General features: G+C 41.4%; 1 protein-coding gene across 3 annotated transcripts in view; it reads left to right on the forward strand.

Moving 5' to 3' along the window:
• The window catches only part of Brdt (bromodomain testis associated), a 58150-nt gene that overhangs the window by 13451 nt on the left and 18738 nt on the right, over nucleotides 1–25961 (forward strand). For all 3 annotated transcript variants that reach the window (XM_037209273.1, XM_028867371.2, XM_037209271.1), the window contains exons 4-13: nucleotides 2097–2234; nucleotides 3500–3614; nucleotides 8315–8487; nucleotides 9489–9839; nucleotides 16035–16163; nucleotides 16879–17067; nucleotides 18097–18269; nucleotides 18403–18683; nucleotides 18825–18950; nucleotides 19018–19179. In XM_037209273.1, coding sequence (XP_037065168.1) covers nucleotides 2097–2234; nucleotides 3500–3614; nucleotides 8315–8487; nucleotides 9489–9839; nucleotides 16035–16163; nucleotides 16879–17067; nucleotides 18097–18269; nucleotides 18403–18683; nucleotides 18825–18950; nucleotides 19018–19179 — 1837 coding nt within the window. The remainder of the gene's footprint in view (nucleotides 1–2096; nucleotides 2235–3499; nucleotides 3615–8314; nucleotides 8488–9488; nucleotides 9840–16034; nucleotides 16164–16878; nucleotides 17068–18096; nucleotides 18270–18402; nucleotides 18684–18824; nucleotides 18951–19017; nucleotides 19180–25961) is intronic.

Raw genomic sequence — 25961 nt, forward strand, 5'->3', positions numbered from 1 at the left:
TCACTTCCGGTGCCTGCAGGTCTCAGCGCCCCCACTCTGCCGCCTAACTTCACAGGCACAGGGAAGCGATAGAACGGGAGGGGGCGTGGAGGATGCTCTCCTAGAGGCCGCTCCGACATTTTCCTACAGTGGAAACTTCTAACTCTGTTCAAGCCCTTCTCAGAGAATGCTGGAGAGTCCAGGCTGATAACTTCCCTCCAGAGGTAAGCTTTGGAGGAAGCAATTTTAAATTCTAAAGACTCTATTGAAAAGCACGGGCACTCACATGCTATGGTGCACATGTACAGGTCAGAGAACAGCGTCCAACTTTTTGCTGCTGTCCTATGCATGGCAGGCTAGCTGGGGTAGCTCTGCCTCCCACCTCACCATAGGAGTACTGAGATTACAGATGTGCACCACCACAGCTGGCTTTTCATGTGGTTCCCGCTCAGAACCTCAGGTTTGCACAGCTGGTGCTTTTACCAACTTCGCCATCTCCCTGGTCCGTAACCTGTTAGTTCATTGTTTGTCTGTTTAGGTATTTTCCATATCAATTTAAAAGAGGAAAACTCTATAGCGATAAAGAAAAAAGTTAGTTGGGGCTGGAGAGATGGCTCAGCCATTAAGAGTAATGTCTGCTCTTCCAGAGGACCTGGATTCAATTCCTATCACCCACATGGTGGCTCACACTGTCTAAACTCCAGTTCCAGGGATCTAGTGAGAACCGATGGGTGTGTAATGGGAATGTCAGGGAGCCAACACCGTCTTCTGGTCTCTACAGCACCAGGCATACATGTGAGCCACAGATATACATGCAGGCAAAGCACCCAAACATAAAGTTAATTTAATATAATCTTTAATATTATAAAATATACGTAATTAGATACCTGGTTATTCAGCACCTCTGAAGACTGTCCTAACTGTTCTTTCCCACTCCCAAGATAAAACTTAATGATCTGGACATTGGCATTCTTATTTTAACAGTTCATGATGAATTGTGTAAGGTTCTCTGGTCATAGCATGTCATAGCAGCTTTCTGATGAAGAGAAATCCTCTGAGAAGGCTTTCTTTCTTTCTTTCTTTCTTTCTTTCTTCCTTTCTTCCTTCCTTCCTTTTTTTTTTTTTTTTTTTTTTTTTTTTTTTTTTTTTTTTTTTGAGACAAGGTTTCTCTGTATAGTTTTAGTGCCTGTCCTGGATCTCCCTCTGTAGCCCAGGTTGGCCTCGAACTCACAGAGATCCACCTGGCTCTGCCTCCCAAGCACTGGGATTAAAGAGGTGTGCGCCATCTGCTGCCCGGCTGCTTTCTTAACACTACTTAGTAGTCTTACTTATATCACACATCACATTCAGCTTTAGGTTTCACTTGAAGTTTTTAATCATATTTAGTAACAGAGTGATCTGTGATGTAGTCAGTGAGTCAGGGAACTGGAATTCTCTGAACCTGTCAGATTCCAGAAATACTGCCCCTCATCATTTTCTTCCTTGTACATTTTTCAAAAATAAAATGTTTTAAATCTTGCCTTTGCCAATCTTTTAATTTTTTTTTCATTATCTGCTTGTGTGTGTGTATGTGTGTATGTGTGCTCGCGCGTGCACACGCATGCACCAAGGACAACTTTCAGGAGTCAGTTCTCGTTCCACCATGTGGGTTCTTGGGCACCAAGTCAGGTGGTTAAGCTTAGTGGCAAGCACATGTACCCTCTGAGCCTACACATCAGAACTACCCTAGTCAACCTGTAGAGACTTTATTTCCTCTGAAAAGTAATGTTTATGACAACTAGCTTTGGTTTTCACTACTAAAGGTTTTCAGATTGTGCTTCTAACAAAAGGTAATCATTTGCATTCTTTGGTTAGAGGTTAAGAGTTTTATGAATTAAGACAATAGTTGTTTGTGTGTGATTATACCATACTGAACCCAAGGCCTCAAGCATACTAAACAAGTATGCCTGACAATGAACTACATTTCCAGTCCATTTTTATTATTATTTATTTATTATTACTAATTCATTGTGGTGCTGAGGATGGAACCCAGGGTCTTTTGCATATTATATGAGCTCTCTACAACTGAACTATACCCCCAGCCTCCTTCTAATAATGTAACTTCTTCAAACCTACAGGACTATTATACCATTATAAAAACCCCAATGGATTTAAATACAATTAAGAAGCGGTTGGAAAATAAGTATTATGTGAAGGCTTCCGAATGCATAGAAGACTTCAACACAATGTTTTCAAATTGTTATTTATACAACAAGGTATGTAAATTTATATTACACTGCCTATTCTTTGCTGTTATGTATACAAGAGTGTATAATAATAAGTATTATGATTCAGATTCAAGTTCCAGATTAGAAACACTTAATGTATTGTTTTGGATAGGAGGGGCAGTTTGAAACAAGGTTTCCATATGCTGCCAGGGCTGGCCTCAAGGTCTTCCTGCCTCAGCCTCTAGAGCACTAGGTTTATAGGCATGTGCCCTTATAATACTCAGTTTACATGTCTTTATTAGATATGTCATTTTGTAATATTTGTTATTTTTCTAGGGTGTGAGCCTGTGTAGTGGTCAGAACAGTTTTTAGGAGATGGCTCTTTCCCTCTACCATGGGTTATGGGGTGGAACTCAGGAAGTTATTAGGCATATCCAGAAGTTATTAGGCTCATATGGCAAGTATTTTTACCAACTCAGAGCCACCTCGCTGACCCCAATTTGCATATTTTAAGTAAATTATTTATTATTGGATTTCATAATTTTCATATTTCAGTCTATTTGCTGAATTTGTTTTTTCAGCCTGTTGACTGTATTTTTGCCTGAATAGCTGAAATGATCTATCCTTAAATAAAGAAAAAAGAAAAGAAAGAAATATCAAAGCCAGACTGGTAACTCACCTATAACCCAGTGATTGGGAGGCTGAGGCAGAGGATTTTGTGAGTTTAAGGGCAGCTTGGGTATAGTTTGAGCCCCTGGCTTGAGAAGAAAGAAAGAAAAGCAGTATTGATGGTCTGGCTCTCTGTGGCGCTCTTGATGTTTTAATTATGAGTGATAACCTGGTGACACACTTAACTGAGTCTTGGTTAAATTTCCTACCTACCGCCTAAGTGGCAAACTGCATGAGAGCCTGCATAGTGCTGAGGGCTGAGCCCGCCTGGCACAGCTGAGTCCCTTAGATTTACTCCAGGCAGTGAGGTAATGCTAGAAGAATACAACAGGGAGAGTGGAATTCAAATCCAGCCAGTGTACACGGTCATGAGGTCACCTCAGATCATGAAGTGCTTTGCTCCAGGGGAGGCATTCTGATTGCTAACACTTTTTGTATTGCTGGGTTGGTTAGATTGCATTTGTTTGGTGTTCAGAAAATTCACTCTGATCCTTTTTAAAAGGCAAGAGATGCTAGAATTTAAGTTTGTTTCTGCTCCACTATTTTCCAAATAGAGGGGATAAGTCCTATCTAAGCATTCTATAAAGAAATGTGGTGCCACAACTACCATGTGTAACTTAACATGTCTTCAACATGTCTTCTAGCCTGGCGATGACATTGTTCTTATGGCCCAAGCTCTAGAGAAGTTATTTATGCAGAAATTATCTCAGATGCCACAAGAAGAGCAAGCTGTGGGTGGTAAGGAAAGAATAAAGAGAGGTAGGCCCAGAGTGAAAGGTGTGGGTTGCTGTGGGATGTTCTGTATGGCAAATGTGTTGCTTTGATTGCTTAGTAAATAAAACACTGATTGGTCAGTAGTCAGGCAGGAGGAAGTATAGGCGGGACAAGGAGGAGGAGAAGAATTCTGGGAAGTGGAAGGCTGAGTCAGAGACACTGCCAACTGCCACCATGACAAGCCACATGTGAAGATGCCGGTAAGCCATGAGCCACATGGCAAGGTATAGATTTATAGAAATGGATTAATTTAAGCTGTAAGAACAGTTAGCAAGAAGCCTGCCACAGCCATACAGTTTGTAAGCAATATAAGTCTCTGTGTTTACTTGGTTGGGTCTGAGCGGCTGTGGGACTGGCGGGTGACAAAGATTTGTCCTGACTGTGGGCAAGGCAGGAAAACTCTAGCTACAGTGAGTGCGTGCATGCGTGTGTGCATGGAATAAAACATAAATAAAAATAAAATCCTTCAAAGGACATAGCCATGTCCATTTAAATGGGCTCCCCCACCTTAATTATGGAAGAGGACACACATTGCCAAAAGGACTGTAGCTAAGAATGAAATGTTATTGGGTTTAAGATTCTTTTTCTTTCTCCTCTAATTAAAAATATTTTACTGACTGAGCTATCTACATATACCTCTTCCTTTTTTTTCTTTTTTCTTTTGTTTTTGGATACATGGTTGCTCTGTGTGTAGCCTTGACTGTCCTGGAACTTGCTCTGTAGACCAGGCTGGCCTTGAACTCAAGAGGTCCACCTGCCTCTGCCTCCTGAATACTGGGATTAAAGGCATGCACCACATCACAATGGTGATGTATTGTGTTCCCAATATATTGTGCACCCTAATAAAGTTTATGCGAGGATAAGAGGACAAAGCCAGCCACTATAGTAAACATAGAGGGCAGGCAATGGTAGCACACACCTTTAATCCTATCAGAGATCGATCTGGATCTCTGTGAGTTCAAGGCCACACTGGGAACAGAGCCAGGCATGGTGGTACATACCTTTAATCCCAGCACTAACCACAGAGGTCTGGAGGTCTGTACAGACAGACAGGAAGTGACAGAGCTGGGCAGGAGGAGGAAGTGCTGTAGCCGGGCAGAGAGGAAATGAGATGGCAGAACAGAAAGGCATATAGGCATGGGTATACAGGAAGTAGGTCTCTTTGGAGACTGAGGTGAGGTTGTCTGTGGCTTGTACTATTTCTCTGATCTCTCAGTTTTTCACCCCAATATCTGGCTCGGGGTTTTATTAATAAGACCATTTATCAATTTGTCTTACACACCACCACTGCCTGGCACCACCACTGCCCAGCACCCCTTTGGGGATTTATATTTTGAGACAGGGTTTCTCTTAATTGTCCAGGCTAGTCTTCAGCATATGGTCCTTCTGCCTCTGCCTCCTGAGTACTGAAATTACCAGCCTTCACCCATATCTGGCTATAGTGAAAATTTTTAGAGTTGATCATATTACTCATGTGAAGACATGAAATTAATCTTAATATTCAAATGGTATGTTAGAGCATCATCAAATGTTGATTAATTTGTGTATCACTCAAATTGTATAATATTAGTAAGTTCCTTAGTCATTCCATGTTAATATCCTTATCTTTTACAGGAAAATATCCTTTATGTTTATAAATGTTGTACAGTTTATAGTTAAATGGTGAGCATATAGGAGATTATAGTGGGTCTGTACTAGACATCATTTTTATAAATGGTAATGTATACTTTTTCTTTTTTGACAGATTTTAAGATGGGTTATATCTACTTATGAGGTTTCCTTGATCAGTCATGCATGACACTTACTGATCATTAAAGTTCTTATGTTAGTCTTATTAAGAAAGATGTTGAACTGAGCATGGTGGTGCAGCCTTTAATCCCAGCACTTGGGAGGCAGAGACAGGCGGATCTCTGTGAGTTCGAGGCCAGCCTGGTGTACAAAGTGAGTTCTAGGAAAGGCGCAAAGCTATACAGAGAAACCCTGTCTCGAAAAACAACAACAACAACAACAAACAAACAAACCCTCAAAAACAAAACAAAACAAAAAGATGTTGATCTTAAGTCTGACCGTGTAAGACGCAGGCTCCAGTAAGAGAGCTAGTAACCCTTTGAGATAGGCAGCACATAATGAGTGCAGTATTTCAGCTGTTAAAGCAAGATGCTGATTTTTGCTGATTTAAATTATAATCTCTACCAAGGGAAAGTTACATTTTTTTAAAAAAATTTATTTTATGTGTATGAGTGTTTTGCCTGCATTTTTATCTGTGCACCACATGTGTCCATGCCCATGGAGGCCAGAAGAGGGCATCAGATCCCATGGAGTTCAAGATGGTTGTGAGCCACCATAGAGAACTAGGAGTCAAGCCTGGGCCCTCTGGAAGAACATATACTGGTTTTAATCACTAAGCCGTCTCTCCAACTCCTACATATTTTTAAATTTTCCTTTTTTCTTCTCCCTCTGTCCCTCCTTTCCTTTCTTCCTTCCTCTCTTCCTAGTTTTGAGGCAGGATGTCATGTGGCCCAGGCTGGCTTTAAACTGACAACACTCCACATGCTGGGAGAGTGGACTTGAACTCCTGATCGTGTGTGTGTGTGTGTGTGTGTGTGTGTGTGTGTGTGTGTGTGTGTGTGTGTCTTTGTCTTTCATGTACACAGAGGCCAGAAGAGGATGTTGGACCTCCTAGAGCTAAAGTTACAGGCAGTTGTAAGCTGCCAAGACGTAGGTGCTGGGAGCCCAAACTTGAGTCATCTGGGAGAACAGGAGATCTTCACCACTAAAGCCACTTCTCTGGCCCGTGAATGTTGTTTTTAAAGAAGCATCTAATAATTTTTTTTCTGTTTTTCATAAGTAAGGTTTGAAGCCAAGGTTTTGTGCAGGCTAAGTATGTGTTTTATCACCAAACTGTATCCCAAATCCTTCTTATTTTTCATATTGAGACAGGATCTCACAAAGTTGCCCAGGCTACTCAAGTTCATGATCCTCCTGCCTCAGTCTCCAAGACATGATTTCATTCTTCTTACAGCTGAATAATGCTCCTTTGTGCATATTTCCACATCACTTTATCCATCAGCCTGTGGATAAGCACTTACACTGATTCCATACTTTGGCTATTGTGAATAGTGTCGGGACAAGCATAGGTCTGCAATTATCCCCACTATATGCTGACTTGAGAAGTGAGAGAGCTCAGGAATACGGTAGTTCTATTTGTAGTTTTTTCGTTTAGTTTTGTTTTTTTGAGGAAGCTTCAAGTGGATTTTGAAGGACATACTAATTAACATTCCAACTAGCAGGTGTAAGGGCTCCTTTCTTCCTCAGCCATTCTGACTCAGTGAGCTAGAATGGCAAAGCAATTTTTCTTTGTTTTTGTGCTTTTTTTTTTTTTTTTTTTTGATAAGAAATTACAGGCCAGCCTGGGATATATACGACCTTATGTAACCATGGTTGCATTGAGCTCCTGATAGGCCTGCCTCAACCTTGCCAAGAGCAGGGATGATAGGCATGCACCACCATGCCTAGCTCTTTCTTTAAAAATGTTGTGGTGATTTTCGTTTTTTCTAATTTTATTTATGTGCATGCCTTTATGTCTGCATGTCAGTGTGCGCATGCGCACTCAGTGCCCATGGAGGCGAGAAGGCCTCAGGTCCTCCAGAGCTAGGGTTGCGGACGTTTGCAGCCCCCAGTGTGGGTGGGTGCTGGTAGTCAGTCTCAGGCCTCTGCGAGAGCAGCGAGCTCTCTTGACCCTTGAGCCATCTCTCTCCAGCCCACGGTCTACACTTTCCTGATGGCCAGATATTGATGGCTGGTAAGTTTTCCTGTAGTCACCAGCCTCCTGCCTCCTCTCCTGAAAAGTGTCTTCACTCTTTTTCAGTTCATTGCTCCAGTTATGGCATGTAAATAGAAAAGCATATATAGAATTGTTCATTTTAGATAATTTTTTAAATATTTTTTAAAAGATGTATCTATGTGAGCATATATGCATATGTGTGTATGTGCCCCTGTGTACACACAAAGGCCTGGAGAGCCTTGGATCCTTGGCGTTACAAGCATCCATGGGCCACCCAGGTTGACCAGTGAGTGCTGGGATCTGAACTCTGGTTTTCATGAATGAGAGCAAGTGCCCTCAACCTGCCAAGGCATCGCTCCAGCACCAGGCATTTTATTCATTTAGTTTTTAAAAATCTACTCTGGATATTAATCTCCTGTATGATAAACAGCTATCTTTTGTTAATTATTTCCTTTGGTATGTAGAAGCCTTTAAGTTTGAAATGATCTCATTTGTCCTTTTATATTACCACCTCTTGAGTCCTCTTAAGAAAGTCATTGTCTATGTTTCAAGCTGGAAGGTCTGGCCTGTCTCCCACACCTGGCTTCAATTTAACTTTTCCAAAATTATACTATCTATCTAATATATATATATATATATATATATATATATATATATATATATATACGTATATGTATGTATATATATATGTATGTATGTATATTGAGGGGGAGAGTTTTAAGCTGTAAGGGTTTTTGCTCTCTCAGGACTTCAGCATCCTGGACCATGTCTTTTGGAGATTAGGACCAGCTTGTCAGCAGCAGCGGACTGGGCTTATTTGCCAGCTGGACTAGAGTGGAGGAGGCGTGGGAAGATGATGTTGTGTGCCTCTCAGGTGTCTGACTCTGTTCACGTTTACTAGATCCTCAGCAAAAGACAACAGTTTCCTCTGCTAAGGATCCAATCCCCTCCAAAGCGGCAGAAAATGTATTTAAGCGGCAAGAGATTCCTTCTGGATTTCCTGACATCTCCCTCTCTCCCTTAAACATGGTGCACGAAGTTCCCCCCACCTCTGACTCACAGACTGTGGTCCAAGTAAGTTTAGTGTGTGTGTGTGTGTGTGTGTGTGTGTGTGTGTGTGTGTGTGTGTGTAGTGTGTGTGTGTGTGTGGAGTGTGTGTGTGTGTGTGTGTGTGTGTGTGTGTGAGAGAGAGAGAGAGAGAGAGAGAGGGAGGGAGGGAGGGAGGGAGGGAGGGAGGGAGGGAGGGAGGGAGAATATGTGTGTGTGTGAATGTATGTCACATGCCTGTGTTACCCTGGAGGAAGAAGAGGGCATAAAATCCCCTGAAGCTGGAGTTACAGGCAGTTTTGAGCCTGATGTGAGTGCTGAACACTTGTCTATATGCATGTTGAGGACAAAGACCTAGACTATTAACCAAATTTTATAGATTTCTTAAGTAGAATTTGAACCATTTTAGTATCTTGATAGTATTGCTATTAAAAGCTGTCTAGTTTGACCCAGGTTTTGTAGTCTAGTCCTGTGGTGCTAACAAGTTTGAGGGAGCCTGGACTACAGAAAAAGCCCTCTCAACAACAGGCAAAGCAAGTTACCCATAGTTACATTGGTGGTTTTTGTTTTTGTTTTAATGTAGCAATTACAATTGTACATAGATTTTTGTTTTGTTTTGAGACAAAATCTTACTATTAGTAGGCCTTTTTCTAGAATCCTCACTCCTGCCTCAAGCCTACCAACATTGTGGTCATGCCACCATACCTGGCATATATCGTTTGCACTTTAAAATTGTATACCCCAGCTAACTTCCTGTACTCAGAGACACTATTGGTATAACTATGACTTTGATTTTCCATCTTTCATTTGTCTTTAAGATTTGTGCCAGATTGTTCTCTGGATGTGGGAAGGGACATCAGAGCTATTTGTTCTGTCTGTAAAGAGGGAATTAACCTCTACTAATACGTATATGTGGACTGATGGCAGTGTGTGAAAATCCTCTCATAGAACCCTGGGTCAGTGATTGTTTTTGTTTATCAATGGATGGCACCTCCTTGAGGGTCACTTCTTGTTGGACTGTTCTTCAGGTCACAAAGGGTGTGAAGAGGAGAGCAGACACAACAACCCCTACCGCGTCCATAGTTAAAGCAAGTAGCAAGTCTCCCCCCACCTTTGGGGAAGCCAAGCCCGGGACTGTGCCAGTAAAGGAGAACATACTGAAGAACGTTTTGCCAGACTCTCAGCAACAACACAGAGTTTTAAAAACGGTCAAAGTAACTGGGCAATTAAAGTACTGCAGTGAGATTCTTAAGGAAATGCTTGCCAAGAAACATTTGCCATATGCATGGCCCTTCTATAATCCTGTGGATGCTGATGCTTTGGGACTCCACAACTACTATGACATTGTCAAAAATCCCATGGATCTTGGAACTATCAAGGTAAAATACTGCCTGAGTGGGAAGAGCTTTCTTTTCTTTTCTTGATGGTAGAAGTGTTCCATCATTGCAAAGAAAGCTAATCTAATACCCAGGAAATTGTGAAGAAAATTACATCACCAGAATTGTAGCACCTGAAGTGGATCATCTTTTCATTTTTCCTGTAATCACATCCATCTTACAGGCCAGTGGGGATCGAACTAGGTTCCTCAGCCTTGCACAGCACCTCCTCAGCCCTGGTTCTCTTTTAAAGCACAGTGTTGTTTCATCATTTTTATCAACATAGTAAAGTTTGTTAACATGTTACTAAACTTTGTGTTTGCCCTCATTTCTTGTATTCTGCTGTCCCCCTCTGAATTTGTTGTTAGTTGACATCCAAACTCAGTAGTCCTTCTTTAAGGATTTGTAGAGAACAAATTTAATTTATATATAGAAGAATCATGAATGATTCTTTAACTGACTATAGAATTCAGAATGACAGTCATTTTCTCTCAACACTTGGAGGACATCCCACCATCTATCTGCTGTCAAGAAACTTGTCATTCCTTTGCATATAGTGTGTCTTCCTCTCTCTAGCTGGTTCCAGTTTATCCGTCTTGTACTGGAAATTATCCCTTTTCAGTCTGAGGAGCCATGTCACAAGTTTGTAACCATTATGTCTTAAAATAGTACTTTTTACTTTTGCACATGTGCAAACTCAGACCCAGAGGTTAAAGAGTATCATCTGGTCAGGTGGTGGTAGTGCACACCTTTAATCCCAGCTCTCAGGAGGCAGAGACAGGCTGAATTCTGTGAGTCCGAGGCCAGCCTGGTTCACAGAGCAAGTTTCAGGACAGCCAGGGCTACACAGAGAAATCCTGTCTCAAAAAACAGACAAAACAATAGCCATACGTTGAGATAAATAGGAGTTTGTAGTTATATGGTGTTTCAAGTGGAGAAAGTAACTTGTAGAATGGATAGGAGGTAAAGAAACAATTCAGAACAGGACCTTTGTATGAACTTGTGTGTACGAAGGATGTAAGGGAAACCTGGGTCTTAGGCTGCTGTAGAGACTCAAACATGAGTCATGGCCTTACATTAGGGTTTTGTGGTGTTTTCTTCAGGAGCTGTATACACATGGGTCAGAAGGCTGTTAGAGGACTCCAGGAACAGGAAGATGTCAACTTTAATTTATCTCTGAAATCATTGTCAATGGTCACTGATGTGGTTGGAAGAAAATTAGGTTCTTGGGGATGGAGAGATGCCTCAGTGGTTAAAAGCACTTGCTGTTCTTGCAAAGGACCTGGGTTCAGTTCCCAGCAACAACATAGTGGTTTACAGCTGTCTTTAACTGTAGTTCCCAGAGGCCCAGTGCCTTCTTCTGGTCTCCTTGGAACCCAGGCATGCACATGGTACACCAATATACATGCAAGAAAGACAGCTATATACATAATAAAGTTTTAAAAGAAAATTAACCAGGCATGGTGGTGCACACCTTCAATCCTAACACTATCTATAATGTCTATTCTACATCTCACCCTCTTCATGCAGCCACCTGAGCCTATAACCATGCCCCTGTTACTCTTCAGACTGCTTTTAACGTCTGTTCATTGCTTGCTTACTGTAAAACTTCCCAGCCAAGACAGTCTGGAAACACTGTTTCCCAGCCAAGACAGTCTGGAAACACTGTTTCCCATCCATTGTGTCTTGAATGCCTTGGTCACTTTCTTTGTGAACATTAGTTGATTTCTTTTCCAAGTGTAAAATTGGATAATATGGCACAGTGTTTGTGATATGTTTTTTTTAAAAAAAAAAAAAAGGTAAATGTCCTCCCCCCTCTCCCCTCTGTCCCTCCCTCCCTCCCCCTCCCTCCCTCCCTCCCTCCTCCCTCACTCCACCCCTTCCTTTTAGTTTGCTTTCTGGTTAGCATATAAAGAAATGGGCTCCTGTGACTCTTTGCTTTGTTCTTTTGTTTGTTGAAACAGGGTTTCATGTAGCCTAGGCTGACCTCAAACTTGCTGTATAACTGAGAGGGACTTTGAACTCTTGAGCCTCCTGATTCTACCTCTCAAGAGCTGAGTTTACACACATGTACATCATGTTGGCCATGACATTTTCAGACATGTATACAGACGTGTGTATTTTGTTCTTACTTGTCATCCATGGCTTCTGTTTTACCCCTCCCCTTTATTCCCTCTTGGCTTTCATACACTATGCATCTCATTACCTTCTAGTGGTGCCTTTCTGCATCCTCGGCTTCCTTTCTGCTTTCCATTGTACATATGCACACAAATGAACACAAATTTACATCTAGATTCCTCATGGAAGAGAAAACATTTGTCTTTCTGAGTCTGTCTTATTTCACTTAACAATCTCCCTATAAAATTTACAATTTCATTCCTCTTTAGAACTGAATAAAATTCCGTTATGTGTGTGCCACATTTTCATCAGTCATCCATAGATGACCATCTCAGGTGGTTTCACATCTTGTCTATCATGCGCAGAATATCAATAATCATGAGTGTGCGAGTGTCTGTGGGATGCTGGTGTACAATCCTTTGCAGACTTACTCACATGCTGGCCATGTTCTCTTTTTTGTTTTTTCGTGAACACTCCATACTGACATCCAGAGAGCCTATACCAATCTACATTTCCACCAGCAATGTATAAGAGTTGCTATTTCCCTGTATGTTTCTCAGCATATGCTGTTTGTTTTCTTGATAATAGCCGGTCTGACTGGGGTAAGATAGAAGATCCATGCAGTTTTAGTTTTACTTTCTCAGATGGATAAGGACATTGAACACTTTCAAATATTTATTGGCCATTTGGTTTTCTTGCTTTAAGAACTGTACATTAAACTCACTAGTCTGTTTGTTTTAGATGTTTTTTTTTGTTTTTGTTTTTGTTTTTGTTTTTGTTTTTGTTTTTCGAGACAGGGTTTCTCTGTGTAGCTTTGCGCCTTTCCTGGGACTCACTTGGTAGCCCAGGCTGGCCTCGAACTCACAGAGATCCACCTGCCTCTGCCTCCCGAGTGCTGGGATTAAAGGCGTGCGCCACCACCGCCCGGCTCTTGTCTTAGATGTTTTAAACGTGTTTTGCATGCATATGTGTGTGGGGAGACTATATAGATTCTAGCACTAACCCTCTGTCTAGCAGCCTAGTGTATGGTTGGCAAGGTTTTCTTCCATCCCATAGGGTGTCTTCACTCTGCTGGCGGCTCCCTTTTCTTCAGAGCTTTCTGATACCACACAGTACAAATGACCCCTATTGAGCTGTTGCTTTCCCCCTATTGAGCTGTTGGAGTGCTTTTTTCAGAATGCTTTTTATGGTTATGTTATGAAGGAAAACACACACACACACACACACACACACACACACACACACACACACACACACACGCTTTCCTTCTCTGTGAGTTCATTATTGGTGTGCTAGAAAAGCTACTGGTTTTACATGTCACTTCTGTATCCTGCTGCATTGCTTACAGTGTTGATGAGGCCTGGAGGTTTTCTGAAAGAGTGTCTGACCCTCACTTCCCTACTTGTACCTCGCTTGTTTACTTCTCTGCTCTTTCTGCTCTAGTTAAGATTCAAGTACTATGTTGAGTAAGAATGAAAAGAATGTGTTCCCTTGTCTCCTTCCTAATTTTATTGGAAATTCATTCATTCCCCATGTATTATAAAGCTGGTTGTAAGTCTGTTGTATCTTTTTGGGGGTTTGTTTGTTTTGTTTTGTTTTTTCGAGACAGAAACCCTGTGTAGTTTTGGTGCCTGTCCTGGATCTTGCTCTGTAAACCAGGGTGGCCTTGAACTCACAGAGATCCACCTGGCTCTGCCTCCCAAGTGTGGAAATTAAAGGCGTGTGCCACCACTGCCCAGCTGGTCTGTTGTATCTTAAATGTTGGGTGTCATCCCTCTCTTCTTAGAGTCTTCTGGGATTTTACCATGAAAGAATGTTGACCTTTGTCCAAGGTGTTTCTCTCTTTTGGATGGTCATATGAAGTCTTCATCCTTTTTACTTTCTATCTCTTGAAATGATCATATGGAGTCTTCATCCTTTTCACTTTCTATCTCTTGAGATAATGACATGGAGTCTTCATCCTTTTCACTTTTTCCTGAGTTGCTGGCCTTCCTCTCCAGGTCTGTGATTGACTTCATTATTCCTGTTATTGTGTCTACCTTAAGGTGACTGATCTTTTTCACTAGTAAACTTTTGAAATCTTCATGCAGTGTTTGACTCTTTTCAATGTCTTTGAATTCAGCAGCTAAGGAAAGTTACAGTTTCTGGAGACATCACCTTGCTTTCTGCTGGTTTTATGAGAGTGTGTGTTTCTGTGTGTTGTGTTGTACATGTCTCGAGTTGAATTTTTTTCCTAGTGAACAGTTGCCCTTTAGGGCTCAATTAATCCCCACACCACTAGGACAGGAGAAAATGACTTTTAAATATGAAATATAGAAGTACAGTGAAAATTGATTAAAGATCACTAATATATCATTAATAGTCAGGAAACAAAAATGGCAAAGATAATACACAGTATGCTTAAAGTTAAAACAATAATTAAATGTGAAAATGGCTGATGAATGAGGCTATGGAGGGACAGAGAAAGTGGAGAAACAGAGGCAAGGGTAAGGAGGGGGAAGGATGTTCTGAAGGAGAAAAGTACACATTAGGGGAAAATAAAAAATGGAAAAATTACTCAATAACAAGAAAATAAATAACAGTTACATGTGAGTGGCATAGAAAATAAGAACATCAAAGGGTTTTTTAATAAATCAGCTAAGATCAGTCCTATTGGAAGCATCACAGGAAAAAGAGAGAAGGGGGAACTAGTAAGTTTTAAAAAGGTAACAAAATTAGATAATTGTGTGAAAATGAATTTAAAAATGAAGGCTTGTCCTGAAAATTAAAACCATAGGGATAAAGGGCTTAGCAGGTAAACTTGTGACCTGAGTTTGACTCCTGGGACACACCCAGAAGAGGGGAAGCTGACTCCACAAAGGACTCACGGCACACAGGCGTGCGCAGGGGTGGAGAGGCAAAGCAAGAAGTGTTGGCTTCCCCCCAACAGTTGGAAACTGGAGACGCCAATGATATCCAGGGCAGGTCAGCTGACTCTGTGGACTCTGCACTGGACTCGTGCTGTGTCCCTCATCTTAGCATCTTCCTGTCTTTGTGCGTCGGGGTCTCCGATGCCAAACTGAACACTGTAGTCTGTGGACAGGGCAAGTTGTCCTACTCTCTGGAACTCCCAGTTCCTGGTCCATGGGTGGCCAGTGTTCTGACCCAAGAGTTTCCTCCAAGTGCGCTGGGAGAAGGCAAAGCAACCAGTGCTGGGATCCGCAAAGACGGGCCTGCCTCCATTTTCAAAATGTGCAAGCGTTAGTCACCTGCTAGAGGGATGTGGCTGCAGATACCAGATTTGTCCAGTGTGGCTGCAGAGTTCTTGGGCCAGATACATGGACCTCATGGCAGACAGGTGGCTCCACAGATTAATCTACTCGTTGACTTCAGGCTCAGGCGTATCAGCTCCAGTTATTTTTAGTTGATGAGGTCTTCTCCAGGGACCTAAGAAGGCGCTATCATTCTCTATACTTCACTGCCAAGTCGAGTCTCCTGCTGCTTGCACTCCTAGTCAGTATATTGGCCACCTGTTGTCCATGACGGCTTCCTAGACTTGTCTCTCACATTACAGCTACGACAGATTGAATTTAGGCTCTAATAGGACCTAGGCCACAGCCCTCTGAGCCAAAGGATTTCTCTCCCACAGCTGACCCCGCCTGCCTAAAAGGTCACTGTCTCAGCAAGGGCCACAGTTAGATTTGAGGCTTGTGAGGGCTGTGGGTAGAACCGCCCAGCATCTTTCTTGCTGGGGCTATCTGACTTATCTTTTGGATGTGGCTTCTGCTTCCTCTTCCCTAACCAGGGAACCATAGTTTGTGTTTGCCTTGGCTTCTTTTTGCTGTGTTGCTCATCTGCTTCTCCAGTGTTCAGCTGCCTTATCATTCCATTTTTGATTTTTGAAAGTTCTTCCCCTCTTTGGAATGAAATCTAGTTTTTTATTCTCCTGACACTCACAGAGGGAAACTGCTAGTTCACCATCTTACCCAGAAGTTGAAAGTATTTTCTCTGTTATTTTTCTGCATTTCCCTGTATGTCTAAATTATTTCATGTGAATTGACTTTAGTTGTTTGTGAATCCTTCTGATTTTTCCTTAAATAGGGAAAAATGGACAACCAAGAATATAAGGATGCATATGAATTTGCTGCAGATGTCAGATTAATGTTTATGAATTGCTACAAATACAACCCTCCAGATCACGAAGTCGTGGCAATGGCTAGAATGCTTCAGGTGAGGCTTCACTCATGGAGCGTGCTTTCCTCCGAGCATAAGTTACATTTTCTGAACCATATCAAGAGACAAAGGATGCCTCTGTCCTTAAGTAGTACCAAATAATTTACAAATGACTTATTAAACTGTGGAGGTTTATCCTTTGAGTTATAACCTTTAGTAGCACATTTCTTTTAATGACGTTGCCTACTTTGCAGAAGAAACAAATGAATGGTTAGTGAGAGAGGACAGTCGGTTCCTTGTAGTATCAACTGAGCACCCATCCTGCTTTAGAAAGGGGCCCAGTCTTAAGTCACTGAAAGGTAGACTATATATTACATGGCTTACCTTAACTACCCAGCCCGTGAACAAAGTTTCCCTTGATAATGTGAGCAGTTGATACTGCTGAGAAATGAGGAGGACATTCGCTGAGACAGACACACAGATACACAGACAGACAAAAATGTTATCTTACATTTCTTCTGGTGTCTTAGAAGTCTGCCCCAGACACATCAGTGTGTGTACTTTTAAAGCATTCTTGTTGCACTAATCAGAAATGGAGTAAACCAACCAGGTGGCACATGTCTACAATCCCAGCACTCTGGAGGTGGGCAGGAGGATTTTGAGTTCCAGGCTAGCCTGGGCTACATGATGAATTCCAGGCTAGCCTGAACATGGTGAAACTCTGTCTCAAAATAAGCCAAAAAAATGTGAACAGGCTAATTTTCCATTATAGGATGTTTTTGAAATGCATTTTGCCAAGATTCCTGACGAACCTGTTGAGTATATGCATGCATATCACCTTCCAACAAACAGTGCAAAAGCCCTCAGTAGAGAAAGCAGCAGCGAGGCCTCCTCGGAAGACTACTCTTCTGAAGATTCTGAGGATGAACGAGTGCAGCATCTCGCCAAGCTTCAGGAGCAGGTGGCCGGATGTGACGCAAGTGTTGATGGTCCCTGAGCTGCAGTCTGTGATGCAGTCCTTGTAGACATTCAGCTGTGACATTTAAGTCACTTGGTGTCTATAGCCTCAGTTATGTTCTGGCGTATTTGCCATGTTAAATATTTCTTGCTCAAATATCTATATGCTCTTCAATCCTAGAGCCACACCTCTTCCTCCTCCTCTTTGAAACTGTCTTGTGTGCCCTGGCTTGTCACGAGCTTCTGATCCTTCTGCCTCTACCTCTCCAGTGCTGGAACATGTGTGTGCCATGATGCCTGGGGTTCTTTACTGCTGCTTGCATTCCTAGGTGGACGTTGGTTCTTACTGACATCTTAGGATATAATATGGGACCTTTTATAAGTGAGATCATTTGCTACTTTCTGTGATAAAGCTAGCTTTTTTCTGAGGTCATGCCTGAAGACTGGAACTGGAGAGATGGCTTGGCAGTTCCAAGCCCTGGCTGTTCTTCCAGAGGACCTGAGTTCGGTTCCCAGCACCTGTCTCAGGCTGCTCACAACCACCTGTAATTCTAGCTCCAAAGGGATCCAGTGCCTCTGGCCTCCAAAGGCACTTGCATATATGTGACCACACACACAATTATTTTTAAAAAATCTTTTGAAAGAAACCTTAACACCTAGAAATGTTAACTGTTCTTGGGCTGTATTAGTTTTATTACCATGCTATTTACTTATTTGTAATTTTGGATTCAAATACAGGACCTCGCACAGGGTAGGAAGGTGCTGTGTTATTGAGCTATGTTTTCAGCCCTCCTGGACCAGTTTTAGAGGATAAATTTTTAGGTTGAGCATAAGATAGTGTTTGAAGTTTTGTGAACACTCTTTAAAACACTGGACTTCTAAAATGAAGCAAAGTCCTGAAGGAAATAGAACATGAAATGAATTTCACAAAGGCTGGGCATAACTTTGGAGTACCATATTTTTCTAGTGTCTTTAATCATTTAGATCCATGAATGCTTAAAGGTTTTTGTTTGTTTGTTTTTTCCTTTCCCAGCTTAATGCCGTTCATCAGCAGCTACAAGTTCTGTCCCAAGTTCCCTTACGTAAGCTAAAGAGAAAGAATGAGAAGTCTAAAAGGGCACTAAAAAGAAAAAAGGTTAACAACAGAGATGAAAATCCAAAGAAAAAGCCCAGGCAAATGAAACAAAAGGAAAAGCCCAAGAGCAAGTAAGTACGTTTGATGGGAACTGATTTTGCTAGAAGGGTGGCATTTATTTTTAGCCTATGCGAAACCCCTGGGTTCCATCCCCCTACCTAGATTAATTGATTAAGATGAAATGAATGTATGATTTTGTTACAGTCAACCAAAAAAGAAGAAGCCACTTTTGAAATCTGAAGATGAAGACAACGCGAAGCCCATGAACTATGATGAGAAAAGGCAGCTGAGTTTGGACATAAACAAACTTCCTGGGGAGAAGCTTGGGCGCATAGTTCATATAATACATTCAAGGGAGCCTTCCCTGAGAAACTCCAACCCAGACGAGATCGAGATCGACTTCGAGACTCTGAAGGCGTCAACACTCAGAGAGCTGGAGAAGTACGTCCTCGCCTGCCTGCGGAAGCGGTCGCTGAAGCCCCACGGTAGGCCAGGCCCCGCCCCTCCAGGCCCCGCCCCTCCAGGCCCCGCCCCGCCAGGCCCCGCCCCGCCAGGCCCCGCCCCGCCAGGCCCCGCCCCGCCAGGCCCCGCCCCGCGCTCACGGTTGCTCCTCCTCTCTCTCACAGCGAAGAAGGTGGTCAGGTCCAAAGAAGAGCTCCATTCCCAGAAGAAGCTGGAGCTGGAGAGGCGGTTGCTGGACGTCAACAATCAGCTGAATTGTAGGAAACGGCAAACAAAACGCCCAGCAAAAGGTAGGTGGCGGTTTCTCAGTGCCCTCCCGTGACCTCTGACCGGTGTTAACGCTCCCCTGTTTTGCAGCGGAGAAACCGCAGCCCCCGCCCCCACCGCCGCCGCCCCCGGAGCTGGTGAGCGGGTCCCGGCTGAGCGACAGCAGCAGTAGCAGCAGCAGCAGCAGCAGCTCGGGGTCCGCGAGCAGCAGCAGCGACTCGAGCTCCTCTGACAGCAGCGATTCGGAACCAGGTTAGCTGTCCCCTAGGCGCCCGCCGCGGTGGGGGGAGTGGCCTGTCCCTGTAGAGGATTTGGAAGGACGACCTGTGCTTTGGTCCTTATTAAAACGCGTGAGACGCATTACACTTTCCTTAAAAGAGATAATGTATGAAAGGAAACGTCGTAGATATATATAGAGGACGTGACTTGCAGGTCTGTCGTGCCAAAGGTGGCTTACTTCCGGCAGGGTGGTCTCCTAGGAAATGTACTAGATTTAAAAGCAGAGTGCTGCTTTAGTACTTCTTTTTAGATACTGAAAACGTTGTTTGGGATACCTCAGTGTGTTCCCAGTGCACTTCGGGTCACTCTAATGTTGTAAAGTATGTCCTGTTTGGACACCGATTTCTGAGTTGAACTGTCATTTTGAATTAAGCCACTCGTCCCAAAATTTGCAGAGCATATTTTTTCACTGTATGTGTTTCTTAACTATAGAACTTTAGCTTTCATCTATAAGAAAATAGATGGACGTACTACATTCTCTTGTCCAGCTTGTCTGTTGTGTTGAACCAGGTCGTTCCTACTTTGTTTGTCTTCCATGACTAGTTACGTAGCTGGCATGTGATCACTGCCCACCCTACCAAGATGCTGGCTGACAGTGCTGTTCTATTTTAACCAAACAGCAGATGCAGAATACAGGGCACTTTCTTCCCTAAAATTTGCTTTATTGTAAATGAGATGTTAAGTCCTCCTTTTTAATTAAAAAGAACCCTACAGAAACTCTTGCTAGAGAAGTTGCTGGCATTTGCGAAGACATGCTTTCTGTAGTCCGCAGTCAGGGCCTGTTGGCTTGCAGGAACTCTGTCTACCTTTGGTTCTGTTTCGTTTGCTTTTCTGTGGAGCTAACTGCTGCATTTGGTTTTCACATTTCTGAGTACATAGTGGTAAACAATTTTGTAAAATTCAAAAGAATTTTTACTTTGATTAGAATTTGTCATTCTAATACAGTTTAAAAATCATTTAGAGCTCTTATTATGAGGTATTTCTTATATTTGACTTCTGAGCATTAAACAATACTGGAAAAAAATCCAAGTTGCATTTAGTACTTTAAATTGTAACAATTTACAATTGTAATTTTATCAAATAAAGCATTTGTGACCTAATAAGTTACAGCACTTTGTCTTTTATTTGTAGGATAAAACTATTATTCTATTAGTTTGAATTATTTAACTTTAAAAATTCAATAGATACTTTGAGTGTTAGAAGAATACTACACATATTTTTTGATGTAGTACTTTAATATTTAGAATACCTTCTCTTGTTCCTTCTTACTTTTTTTGCCCGGCTCACTATGTAGCCTGACCTTGCTTTCTAGAGCAGATTGGACTTGAACTCAGCAATCCTGTCTCTGCCCCCCAAATACAGAGATTACAGGCATGCTGTACCACACCAACTCTTAATAGAATTTCTTAGTATGTTACTTGATGAGAAGAAAATGTTTATCACCAGCCATATGTTCTTAAAATGGTATAATAGTTTTTCTAACTTTTTAACAGAACATCTCATCCTCAGAATTCTAATCTTAAAACATTGCTGAATTTGCGTTTTATGACCAGCATTCATGGTTGATGTCATGTTTCTCAAAGAGTTTTTGTTTTGTTCTGTGGTGTAGAGACTAAGGCTAGTTGTACTTTTACATACAGAGCAAGGACTCCGGGCTGGGCTATGTCCTCAGTGAGTTTCCTGGGTTGGTCTGGAACTTTCTCTGTAGCCCAGGCCATTCTTGAACTTACAAAACAATTTTGTAAAATTGAACAGAATTTTTACTTTGGTTAGAATTTCTCATTCTAGGGCTGGAGAGATGGCTCAGAGGTTAAGCACACTGGCTGCTCTTCCCGAGGTCCTGAGTTCAATTCCCAGCAACCACATAGTGGCTCACAGCCATCTATAATGACTTCTGGTGCCTTCTTCTGGTATGCAGGCATACATGCAGGCAGAACACAGTATACATAATAAATAAATAAATCTTTTAAAAAAAAGAATTTCTCAGTCTAATGCATTTTTAAACCATTTTGAGCTCTAATTATGAAGTATTTCTTATATTTGACTTCTAAGCATAAAATGATACTAGAAAAAAATCCAAGTTGCATTTATGACCCCCAAGGAGTGAAGTCATAGTCCTACACCTATAGACTGACCTAGAAACTGTTTAAATATGTATATTATTAAAATAAAAGCAGCAAATTCTCTCCCCTCCCTTGGTGCTGAAGATTGAACTCAGCTCTTACATACCAGGCAAGCAATTTAAACACTGAACTGTATGTATCCCTCAGCTCCATTTTTTTAAATTTAATTTCAGACCATCTTAGGAATCATGTGACTTATTACGCTGAGATGTTTGTCTTCTCAGTGGATACTGTCAATTGTCTTTTGCTGTTGCTTGAGATGGAATCTCACTGTGTAGCCCAGGATAGACGCAAACTCTTGTCACTCCTCTAACAGCCTCCTGGGTGCTGGGGTCACAGGCATGTGTTGCTACAGCTGGCTCTTGAAATTTTAATTATTTTTGAATATACAGTCTATCCACTTTATTGAGGGAACACCCTGTTTAAGTGTATTATAAATTGCAAAGTCTAAAGTGGGAAGAAATTACATCTTTGCTTTCAATAAGCAAATTAAGAATAGAACCTTTTAATACTTTAATACTAATATGAATATTTAATGCTGATACTAAATACTTTAAAATGGCATAAGGCTTCTTAATTGCTAGTGTGTAAACTAAAAACATTTTTACTTCCCAGAGAATAACAATAAAATTTTTTTAAGCAGGGTTGTAAATTGTAGAGAAAATAAGGCAGACCACATTAATGCAATGTTTTTGTAAAAATAATCAAAGCACTCTGTTCTTGGTTGAGGTAGCCGTCTCAGACACTAGATGGCAAACATGTTGCCGACTTTCATTGTTTGATGGAAATAGGTTATTTACCTCCCCAAAGGTAAAAGTCAGGTGTATTAACAAAACATCTAATAAAAGTCAAGCCAGGCACAGTGGCACACACTTGTAATCCCAGCACTCAGGACGCTGAGGCAGGAGTGCTGAGTTTAAGGCCAGCATGGACTAGTAATGAGACCTTGTCTCAAAAGAAATTACCTGAAAATATCAGTAAGGTTTTATATGGTTTGTTTAGAATGGTTACCGTTGAATGTCCTGATCCCGAGAGTCTTGGTCACAGAAGCAGCTTTGCTGAAGATGGCAAAGTATGGTGGCATGCATACTTTTCTTATTAAGCTAATCCTTACTTTTTAGTTTATCTACCTTTTAATACTTGTCATACTGAATTTTTAAAATTTTTTTAGCATATGTTAATTATACTTCATAATGGGATTATTATGACATTTTCATACATGTGTATATTTTGATTGTACTCACCACCACTTTCTTGTGTCCCTCTCCTGCTCCTCTTCCCAACTGTCCCTTCTATGTGTGCGTGTGATGAGTGTGTACATGAGTGTGTGTATGTTCCCGTGTGTGTGCATGCGTGTGCGAGTGTTCCTCCCAGTGAGTTTGTGTTCGAGTGTGTGTGTCCCAGTGAGTGTCATTGACGGTGAAAGTTTACCCTCAAAAAAAAAAGCATGAGTCCCTTACTGGTGATTACCCGTGAGGAAAAGTCTCTTCCCAGTGAAAGGCAGGGCCCCACAGCTCCTTCCCCTCCACGGCAGGGTATCAATGGGCTCAATGCTGTGGCAGTTTCTTCTTAGGTTATTTCAGACACTTGACTATAGGCAGTTTTGTTTTGTTTCCTTTAGTTAGTCATAGTTTTTAGGACTTTAGGTGTCTGGGTCAGGTCCAATTCCTCTTCTGATTCCAAGTTCCTGCTCTTGCTGCCCTGTGGATTGGCTCCTCAGCAGTAGAATGCTGTTTAGGTGTGGCAGACATTTTAAAGGTAATGAATGTCCTAGTCAGGGTTTCTGTTGCTGTGATGAAACACCATAACCAAAGCAGCTTGGGGAGGAAAGGGTTTATTCAGCTCACACCTCCACATCACTGTTCATCATTAAAAGAAGTCAGGACAGGAACTCAAACAGGGCAGGAACCTGGAGGCAGGAGCTGATGCAGAGGCCATGGAGGGGTGCTGCTAACTGGCTTGCTCCCCATGGCTTGCTCAGCCTGCTTTCTTATAGAACCCAGGACTAGCAGCCCTCCCTCCTCAATCACTAATTAAGAATATGCTATCCAGGTCTGCCTAATCCCAGTCTTATGAGGGTTATTTATTTTCTCAGTTGAGGCTCCCTCCTCTCAGGTGACTGTAGCTTGGGTCAGATTAACATAAAACTAACCAACATAGGTAATATTGAAAACCACATGAGTGTTATAAGTAGCTTTAAAGCTGTTTGTTCTGAATCACCCAAAGAGCCACTGCCCATTATTATGACTTCAGTTTGTACATTTTTTAAAACATACTCATTTTTTACTTGGTTAAGCAGGACTAATTAATTACACAGTAGACTACAGATTTCCAAGGAATGTCTGTTGAAAAATCTAGGAGAGTAATTTAATTATCATTTCAAGCAAGATATTAAATCTGTTTCAAGATAAGACTTGCTAAAGAAGTCCTAAATCCTTCTAAAATAAACATGAGAACCTGTGGGCCAAAGGTAGTTCTTCATTACAATGTGATTTGATCATTTACATTTTCTTTTTGACTGACATCAACATCTGCAAACCGTCATGTACAGATAAATCAAGAACATTTATTAAACATTGGTATAAATATAAACCCTTTAAATTTATTTTTCGTATCTGTCGAAATACCAAGTGTCAGGTTCAAGACACAGGTGAGGCTTGAAAATAAAGTCAGTCCTGCCCAGCCTGGTTGTCTGCATTGGTGCGCTTGTGGGAGCTGTCACAGCAGTTCTGAGACTCGGCAAACTGTTTGAGTGACATGATAAAGAGGAATATAGTTAGTTGCCTTTGTCCTGTGACTTAATCAAATTATTGAGACCTGGGTTCAGTTCCCAGGACCCACGTGTGGCTCACAACCATCTGTAATTCCAGGGGATCTGATGTCCTCTTCTGGCCTATGCAGGCACCAGGCTCACATGTCACACCTTTGTAAAATACTGGCAAATAGTCTTTCACAGGAAATAACTAAATGTCAAGGCTTCTAAGGTGCTGTCCTGTTTGAGAATACCTGTAGTTGTTTGCTCTTCTGCGACTGCCCCTCTTCTACACAAGTTGAAAGACTCGTTGTAAAAGGAGCAAGTTCTTATGACTGGTTTATTTAATGTTACGGAAACCTCCAAACACTACAAGGAAAATAGCCAGAGGTTCTTAAAGAGACCGAGTTGCTTCTGCAGGACCAGTTGTCGGGGTTTGTAAACCATAGAATGTGGCCTGGGCAATTCCTTTGGACAGATCCTCCCATACCTCAGGGCCCCCTGTCCCTGTAGACTCCGACGAAGCTGCCACACAAACAGTGCAGCCACTTCTGTGGACTGTTAGAGTGGGACGTGGTTTCTCTAATCTCATACATTTTAGTAATTACTTCTTGTATGTGTGACATCATGTTCATGTTTTGCATTGTAGTTTTGAATTCATATTCAACCTTTTGGGATTTTATTCCAAACCAGCCCACTGGTGACGTTGGTGTCTCTTGAGCATAGACTTCAGGGCTTTCATAGGTGACTAGGTACTGAGTGAGCCTGTTAACCAACTCTACCAATTCCAGCTATTTTATTTTAACTCTAGTAAGTTTACTGTGTAGTTCAGAATAAAAACTTTATAATCAAAATTTTAATTTAGGTTTTTGAGAGATGTGAAATTCAAACACAACATACATCATATGCATTGATTTGTGGTTCATGTACATTACTCAATAAGTGTGTCTTAATATAGGCATTGTGTATATTGTTTAGAAACCCCAGAGAAATTTGTTGTTAATAGATATGTGGTCATAATTATTGTCAACTTAATCTATGTTTCCCAAATCTGGTAGATCATTATTACTAATTGAAATACAATGTTAAGCTTAATAGCAAAAATGTGTGCGTATATGCATTTCTATCCACCATGTTTCTGGGAGGCAGTTACTTAAGATGAGAATGAGAAGCAAAGCACTGAGCCGTGGCTCTCATTATTCACCTGTTATATCCTGTAATGCATTTAAATATTAAAGATGCTGTAGTATAGTGTTGAATGTACTATATGTACTACGTAATTTTGAAATTTCTATTTAAAGTTCTTTGCCTTTTGCTAGTGTCTCCAGATCTTGAGGTACTAATTTTTATAAGCCTAAATGTTAGTTTTATATGTCATAAAACAAAGGAGATAGTCTTAAGTTTTTCTTTGCAAGACACCAATGTGCCATGTCATATTCTTATTTCACTAAGGTGTCTACTACATTGTAGGACATTGTAGTTTAGGTGCATGTTTGAATAACTAAGATTAATAGATATGTGTATTATTATATTAATGAAATGTGTTTTTGTTTTTTGTTCAAGCTGAAACTGTAGTTTCTTCTTTAAGTGTGAAGGACCCTGGATCTCTCTAACCTCAGTGTGTTCAGTCTCTCCCCGTCACCCCTCTACCCAATCCCAACACTAAAATCAGTCTTGGCTGAGTGATACTGGCTCGTATCATTTTAAATACTTGAATTCTTTAAATTAAAGCATGGCTTTGAGTGCCATTTAGAAATTTTAACAGTGTCCAGCATCAAATATTTTAAGAGAGGAAAGAACAGTAACACATCCAGTGGAAACTGATGGCATTTCAGGAGGCAGAAGGTAACTATTAAATTAGAATGTTTTAAGTTTGAATA

Source organism: Peromyscus leucopus, chromosome 10 (genome assembly GCF_004664715.2).
Source record: "Peromyscus leucopus breed LL Stock chromosome 10, UCI_PerLeu_2.1, whole genome shotgun sequence".
Lineage (NCBI taxonomy): Eukaryota > Metazoa > Chordata > Mammalia > Rodentia > Cricetidae > Peromyscus > Peromyscus leucopus.